Source organism: Tupaia chinensis, unplaced genomic scaffold, assembly GCF_000334495.1.
Source record: "Tupaia chinensis unplaced genomic scaffold, TupChi_1.0 Scaffold000335_1, whole genome shotgun sequence".
Classification (NCBI taxonomy): domain Eukaryota; kingdom Metazoa; phylum Chordata; class Mammalia; order Scandentia; family Tupaiidae; genus Tupaia; species Tupaia belangeri.
This window is the reverse complement of record NW_006159829.1, coordinates 2,746,971-2,755,387: the sequence shown is the minus strand read 5'-3', so window position 1 is coordinate 2,755,387 and position 8,417 is coordinate 2,746,971. Positions and strand designations below refer to the sequence as shown.

General features: G+C 47.9%; 1 protein-coding gene across 4 annotated transcripts in view; it reads right to left on the bottom strand.

Annotated features, from left to right (window-relative positions):
* Nucleotides 1-8,411, bottom strand: part of TRAPPC9 (trafficking protein particle complex subunit 9) — a 635,544-nt gene extending 627,133 nt beyond the window's left edge. For 3 of the 4 annotated variants that reach the window (XM_006152122.3, XM_006152126.3, XM_006152124.3), the window contains exons 1-2: nt 7,262-7,311; nt 7,018-7,149 (exon numbers count right to left, since the gene is read on the bottom strand). In XM_006152122.3, coding sequence (XP_006152184.1) covers nt 7,018-7,095 — 78 coding nt within the window. In that variant the 5' untranslated portion in view covers nt 7,096-7,149; nt 7,262-7,311. Of the gene's footprint in view, nt 1-7,017; nt 7,150-7,261; nt 7,312-8,259 lie in introns of those variants that run through there. The other variant, XM_006152123.3, reaches the window with a different exon arrangement.
* Nucleotides 8,412-8,417: the final 6 nt, after the last annotated feature.

The following is an 8,417-nucleotide window of genomic DNA, read 5'->3' as shown; positions in this document are numbered from 1 at the left end:
AAACTACGGTTGACTACATGGGAGTCCAGTGACATAGCCATTATGCCAACTACTGGTCTAAAAATTCTATAAAGTTCCTAGAATAAAACATAAGGTGCTATGGTGGTTAAGGCACTGGACTCCCACATGGTCGACCACAGTTCGAGTCCCAGACCTGGCAGCTTGCTTTCTCACTCTCCCTCTCTCTCTGATAAAATTGAATAATAACAGTAATAAATAAAATTAAAATGAAGTAAGTAATTCTTAAAAAAAAAAAAAAAACCACACACTCATGAGACAAAAACTTTGCAATGTTGGATTTGGCAATGACACCCAAGGTACAGGTAACAAAAGGCACAACACAAGTAATGATAAATGACATTCTGCACTTCATGAAAAGCCTTAACATTTCTGCATCAACAGACACTATCCACAAAGTAAAGAGGTAATCTACAGGAAAGGAGAAATATTTGCAAATCATATATCTGGTAAAGGATTAATATCTATGCTATATAGAGAACTCCTAAAACTCAACAACTACAAAAGCAACATAATTTAAAAGGGGGCAGGGGACTCAAGACAGACCCTTCTCTGAAGAAACACAAATAGAAAGTACATGAGGGACAGTTAGCATAATGGCTATGTCGCTGGACTCCCATGTAGTCGACCACGGTTCGAGTCCCGGACCCGGTGGCTTAAACTTACACCGGGCGTGTGTGCACGCGTGCCCGCATGTGTGCCCAAGATCCCAAGAGGAGAATGGAGGAGAAGGGATTGCGGCGTGGCCATCCCCCATGGGGGTGATTTCTCACTTTCTCTCTATGTCTCTCTCTTTCTGGAGAGCACACAAGCCCTATAGCAAAAACCTCTCAAAAAAAAAAAAAGACGCTCAACAACACACATTGTTAGGGAACTTACACCTAGTAAGATGGCTAATATCAAAAGAACAGAAAATATCAACTTCTAGTGAGGATGCAGTGAAATTAGAAACCTTGCGCTGTTGGTAGGAATATAAATACTACAGTTGCTGTGCATAACAGTGTGGTAGTTCCTTAAAAAAATAAGGGGCCAGCAGGTGGCATAGTGGTTATGTTGCTGGACTCACACTTGGCTGACTGCGGTTCCAGTCCCAGACACAGTGACTTGAAAATCACACTGGGCATGTGGGTGTGCATGCCCCAGTCCTGGAAAGAGAATGCAGAAGAAAGGACTGTGGTGTGGTCATCCCTCTGGGAGGTGATTCCTCACTTTCTCTCTGTCTCTGTCTCTCTGATGAGCACACTTGCCCTATGGACAAATCTCCTAAAAAATGAAAAGAAAAATGAAATTAAAAAAAAAAGAAAAAATTGGAAAAAAGAAGAATAATATTGCCATATCGTCCAGCAATCTCACTTCTGGGTACATACCCTCAGAATAAGTAGGTAATGGGACCAGCAAATGGCATAATGGTTACATTGCTGGACTCCCACATAATTGATCATGGTTCAAGTCCTAAATCCAGCAGCTCAAAACTCACACCGGGCGTGTGTGCCCCAAATCCCAAGAGGATAGAGGAGATGAGACTGAAGCATGGCCATCCCCCCGGGAGTGATTTCTTGCTTTCTGTCTCTCTGTCTCACTGGCGAGCACACATGCTCTATAGCAAAAATCTCTCTGAAAAAAAAAAAAAGTAGGTACTCAAGAGGACAGCGGAGGGTGTAGTGACCCGAGTGCTGGATCTCCACATGGCCAGCCATGTTGTGAGCCCAGGCCTGACAGCCTGGAAATCGTGCCAAGCAAGCAGGTGTGTGCGTGTGCCCGAAAGCCTGAGAGGGGCCGCCGAGTTGTGGCCATCCCCTCTGGGGGTGATTTCTCATTTCTCCTATGTCTGCCTCTCTCTAGTGAGTACACGTGCTTTATGACAATCAACATATATAGAGAGGGGGTCCAGCAGGTGGCACGGTGGTTAGGGTGCTGAACTCCTACATGGCCTACCGTGGTTCGAGTTCTAGACATGGAGGCTTTCCTTCTTCTTTTCTCTCTCTCTCTCTGTGTCTCTCTCTGGAACTATTAAAAAAATAAAAAGAATAAATAAATAATTCTTTTTAAAAAGTAGGAACTCCAACAGGTATCTGTATGCTCATGTCCACAGCAGTGGGACCACAGCGTTCAGGACATGGAAGAATGCCAATGTCCACTGAAGGATAGACAGACAAGCAAAAAGTGGTACATTCATGTAAGGGAATATTATTCAGCCTCAGAAAAAAAGAAAATGGGGGCTGGCAGGTGGCGTGGTGGTTAAGGACACTGGACTCCCTTATGGCCGGTACAGTTCGAGGCCTGGACCTGGCAGCTTCCTTTCTCGCTTTCCCTCTCTCTCTTTTTCGCTCTGTTCCTCTCTGGTCAAATTAAACAGATAAAGTTAAATTAAAAATTATTCTTAAAAAAAAGAAAATTTTTACATATGGTACAATATATATGAACCTTGAGGACACGGTGCTGAGTGAAATACACCTATCACAAAAGACAGAGACGGCAAGATTCCACTCGTATGAGGTGACTCAAGGAGTACGGTGGTGGCTACCGGGGTCGGGGAGATGGATGGTGGCGATGGTTGTAGAACCATGTGAATGTATTTATTGTCAATGAACAGCAAACTTAAAACTGGTTAAAATGATGAATTGTATGTTTTACAATGATAAATTTTTAAAATAATTATTTTTTATTATTATTATTAAAATTTGCTATCAGACACATGCACTTATCAGAGAGAAGGAAGTTGAGAAAGCAAGCCACCAGGTCTTGAACTATAGTCTGATAAAATATTGTTAAAAAGTTAATACATGATTCTCTCTCTTTAGTTGAAAACTCTCCATTGGCTTCCCACTTCACCATGCTGGACCACAAGGCCTGGCATAGTCTGGCTCCACTGACCCCTCCCCAGCCTAGACTGCTCCCTCCCACTCCTTTCCCTAGCTGCCAGGCCATGCTCTGGCAGCCTGCCTGGCTGCTGGAAGCCATCACCACGGTGAGCTCTGGTCTGCCCCTTGTATTCCTGTATTAAAGCCATTATCTATAAGACAGTCTGGCATAATCTTATTTTCACAATTTGTATTATTACATTTTATCAAGCTAAATGATTCTCATTACTAAATATTATTAAGCATATCTAGCCATGTAAAGCATAATAAAACATGGCCTCAGCTCTTAAAAATCTTCCTCCCTAATTCCATTCCCAATTCACTTCAATGAAGATTCTTCTTCCTTTTTGGAGAAGTGAATGCCTGTTTCTTGCCTGAGGCTTTATATGCAAGTTTGTGTGTTTGTTTTGAAGTTTGCTATAGGGTATTATGTGCTCATCCAAGAGAGACAGAGAAGGAAAGTGAAAAATCACCCCCGGGGGTGGGGGTGGCCACACTGTGAGATTTCTTCTCTATTATCCTCTTGGGATATTCGGCACGCATGTGCGCGTGCACACACACACACACACACACACGCACGCACGCACTCACGCCCGCCCGTGCTGCTGGGTGTTTTCCAAGTCCCCAGGTCCAGGACTGGAACAGCAGTCAACTCCATTGGAGTCCAACAATGTAACCATTATGCCATCTGCTGGTCCCATCCTTTGCTACTGTTCTCATGCAATTTGATAGCTTATTAGTATGAGCTACTTTTTTTTTTTTTCTCGAAGGTTTTTGTCACAGGACACATGTTTTCACCAGAGATCATGAGAGGGGAAGTGAGAGGGGAAGAGAGAAAGCACCACCCAGAGGGAATGGCCACATTGCGCTCCCTTCTCCATTCTCCTACTGGGATTTTGGGCACGCATACACATGTGGTTGGTGGGATTTTTAAGCCACTGTGTCTGGGCTTAAAAATCCCCTATCGGCCATGTGGGAATCCGGCACCTTAACCACCAAGCCACCTGCTGGCCTCAACCACTTTCTTAGAACATCTTTCTGAGTCAGACACTTTGCTAAATCAGTGGGCGTAAACAGGAGCAAAAGACCACTCTTAAGCTACGCTGTGAGTCCTGGGTCACAAACACAAATGCTCACTGGGTCCAAGCACTGGCGGAAATGGCTGAAGCAGAAAAATGAATGAGAGAGAATGGTGGGGCCTGTGGCAAGCCCAAAGCATGGCTCACCCAACAGGAAAAATCTCTCGCTGTGCATCAGCGTGGTTTAGTATTGCTCCCACTCTTCACATTTGGATTTGTGAAATCTATTTACAATGTGGCAGCTCAGGGGTTACTGGCTTTGTCTAACCATTCCTTGCCTTAAAGCGCACTTTTCCCCTCAGTGTGTATCAGAATGGATGGGAGAGCCTTTGCTCCCAGCATAGGCCCTGGGCATAAATCTCCATCGGTAAGGACCAGCTAGAGGTCGCAGGCCCTTTGGCTCGCGACTGGTTTCAGTGAGCCAATGACCCAGCACTGACACCTGACAGAAGCATGCAGGCCAGTGCTGTGGTGCTGCAGGTGCTGCAGGGGGCTGGATCCCACAAGGTCGCCTACACAGCGAGCCTCAGACCTGGTGGTCTGAAAACACGCTGGGTGAGCATGTGCCTGAGATCCTGAGGGAGGACAGAGAAGGTTATGGAGTGGCTATTCGTCCTGGATGTTGCTTTTTCACGTTTCCTCTTTTTCCAGCATATGCCCCATATCAAATGAATAAAAATAAAGGGACTAGCAGTTAGCATAATGGCTATGTTGCTGGACTCCCATGTAGTTGACCACGGTTTGCGTCCAGGACCTGGTGGCTTAAAACTCGCGGCGGGCTCATGTGCGTGCATGCCCAAGATCCCGAGAGCAGAATGGACGAGAAGGGACTGCGATGTGGCCATCCCCCCTGGGGGGTGATTTCTCGCTTTCTGTCTCTCTGTCTGGCAAGTGCACGCGTCCTGGAGCAAAAACCTCTCAAAAAAAAAAAAAATAAAATAAAATAAAATATATAAATAAATAAAAATGGAAGAATGCTAAGATCTTCCCTTCTGCAATAACAAGACAAAGCCATGAGGGCAGTGGAGAAAGAGCCTTTATTTTTATTTTTTTGTAGAGGGTTTTTTTATAGGGTGCATGGGCTTGCCAAAAAGACAGAGACAGAGAGACAGACAGAAAGCAAGAAATCACCCCCCAGGGGAGATGGCCACGCCGTAATCCTTTCTCCTCCATTTTCTTCTCAGGATCTTGGGCACGCACACACACCCGGTGTGAGTTTAAGCCATAGGGTCCGAGACTCGAACCACAGTCAACTACGTGGGAGTCCAGCAGCATACCCATTACGCCATCTGCCGGTCCCAAAAGAGCCTTCAGACTATTGCCCTTTCTGCTTGTTCCTGTCTAATCTAGTCATGAAGTCTGGGGCAGCAGCAGCCATTACGGAAGCATGAAGCAATAAGCATGAGCCCTAAAGTCAGTATGCTAAGAACGACAAAGTCGAAAGACCAGAAGATCCATGGTCCCTGCTCGCATCCTTGCTATGTAAGTTCCAGATGTGGCCACGGGCACTTCACAGGCTTGACGTGGGCTTAAAGTCTGGCTTTTCACTCACTTCCTGAAATCTCTAGTGCAACCAGAAGGCATTGCCCATCCCACCAGCCTGTGGGCACACTTCTGCTCTGACGGTCACTGTGACAGCCTTCCTCCAACGGGCACTATCTAGGCAAGACAGTGGTCATTGAAGTAACTGCTTTGCCAAGGCCTGCTGGCAGTCAGGCCATCTCACTGCCACAACCAATTCAGAATACCAGCCTAGGTCCTAAGTTTTGCTGGTCTGTTCTCTGAGGCCTAGAAACCACGCCAAGGACCACATACACTCAACACTCAGAAAGGCGTCAGCTCCCCTAATACTTCAGAGGGGGACGCAGTGCCAGGAATTGTTGCACAGGTGTTGAAAGAACTGGAGATACTAATGGAGATGCTCTGAAGCACAAGGGAAGGGGCGATGCTGCTAGAGACCAGGAGGCTGGCACTGTCCCGATTGAGCGTCTTTGGCCACACTGCGGCTGAGCTGTAGATGCTGCTGCTGCGTAAACGGGACCCCAGGGCACAGTGCTGTGCTGCGGCTGTTCCGTGACCCCAAAACATCACTTTCACACAGGCAGATAAATGATGTCTTCATGCCGACACAGCCTAACAGGTGCTTCCCATTGGCAGAACCTAACCAGAAGCCCATTGGTGGGGTTCTGGGAAGTATAGAGAAGGGCCTTCTGACACCTGGGGACACAGAGAAGGGTACAAGGAAGCACCAGAAAATAGCCAGCACACCCCTTTGGGCGCTCTGAAGAAAAGGAGCGCTCTCAGCAGAATAACTCCGTGTTTTGTTACCAAAGGGTGTGGGACTTGCCAGAAACAGGCAGGGAGAGGGACAGAACACTGCTCCCATGTGCACTGTCCCTCCCCTTCTTCACACTGCAGATTTGGGGCAGGCACCCACCCAGCAGGTTTTTCAGGGCTGGAATTCAAAGTGTGGCAGACCATGTGGGACCTGGTTTCCTCAACTACTAGGCAAGTGGCCCAGCCACTAGAAGCGCACAGAAATGCCCAAGAATTATAGTCCTGAATTTTCCTGTCCTGGACTAACTAAAGCTTGGTTCTCTTTTCCCCTTAAAAATGCAGATTTCCTTCTTTGCCCTTCTCCCTACTTCTCAATTGGTTAATAAATGCAAACATTACAAGTCTACAACTGAGCTCCTTCCTATTCTCCTTCACTTCTTTTGGCTCTTTTCCTTTGTTTACCTCTCCAGAAGCTTCCTTTTGTGTTTTCTTTTTTTTCTCCAGAATTATTCATTTAACTTAGTTAATTCATTTTTTAATTTGACCAGAGAGAGACATACAGAGAGAGAGTGCAAAGCAAGGTGCCAGGTCCGAGACTTGAATCATGGTTGGACTTATGGGAGTCCAGTGCCTTAACCACCATGCCACCTGCCAGCTCCTATTCTTTCTTAATCTTAACTCACCCTGCTCTCAAGCACACTCAAAAGACAAAGACAAGCCATACAAACAATAACCAAAGAAACAAAACATCCCGAACTTTAGTTTGTGTGACCCAAAAATACCTTGTCGAGTAGCTTGTTCTGGTTTATTCTGGGCAATTTCTTGTCCTTGTCTTCTGTGGACATTAAGGGTTTTCCCATTTAGGAGAGGCAGGGAGGGAGAGCCATGAGCCTCCTTTGATTAAGAGTTGGCTCCTGTGGGGACCAGATGGTGTAATGGTTACATTGCTGGACTCCCACAGTCAACCGCAGTTCGAGACCTGGTCCTACGGCTTAAAACTCACACGGGGTGCATGTCTGTACGTACCTAAGATCCTGAGAGGAAAATGGAAAAGGGACTGTGGTGTGGACATCTCCGGTGGGGAAAATTTCTTGCTTTCTGTCTGTCTCTCTGAGGAATGCACACGTCCTGTAACAAAAATCACTCTTAAAAATTAAAAAAAAAAAATAATAAAAATTAAAAAATTCGGTTCCTGGGGCCAGATAGTGGGGTGGTAAAACCAGTGTGTGAGGCAACCCCTCAAAGGAAGGTTCCCTGTTCGAGTCTAGAGACCTGCCTGAGTGCCCGGGGCCAGTGGTGCCCATGATCTCCCTGCTGGCTGAAGGTGGGTGTGGGCTGTGGCATCGGGACCCTGCAGGGGCTGGTCGCTCTGTCTCTTCTTCATGAAATTGTACATTTATTTTTTTTTCCATGACAGAGACATCCCTACCAGGGTCTTCACCTTGCTGCAGCCGGGGTCTCAGCAGGCATGGTCGAGAGGTCCCCCACACATGGTCCAGTTGTGTACCACTGCCACACACCTGGCCCCTTGGGGAGTTCCAAGGTCTCCAAGTCCTACTGACCAGACTTCTGGCTACCTCCTGCCATCCTTTACCTAACTCCTTTCACCTTAGCCAAACTGCCCTTCAGACGCCAGGCACCTACCTGGGCTCTGCTTGGGACCTCAGGGGCCGTCTCCATCCCTAACCAGCACAGCCCCTTAACAACTGAAGAGAGCCCACCGTGCCTTCCATGGTTACCTGTTCTTGGAATAAACAGGACCCAGCCCTCAGCTACCGCTCAGACCTCACCTAGCACACCTTGCTGCCCAGGGCGGCGTCTGCGCTCCCCACGTGAGCGCAGAGGGAAGGGGCTCGCTCAGCCTCCCGTCGGCTTGTTCCCCACTGGCGCCCTGGTGAAACTACCGGTACTACAGTGCTCCGACTCCTTCCTGCTCAGCAGGTCTCACACCCAACAGCGAAGCACGTGCTCGCTCGCTGGCCGGTTCTACCCTCCACCCGGGAAGTGTGACTCGGTGTTCGCACCTGCGTCCCGGGGCGGGCGGGCACCTCCTGAGCGGCAGCCCGGAGCGGGGCGCCTTCCCTCGCCAACGGCTACGACTCTCGGCCGCTCCCCGCCGACTTCCGAAAGCCTCTCTCCACCCACCCTCCTCCCCTCCGCTGCGAGCCCGGGTCCGCACCGC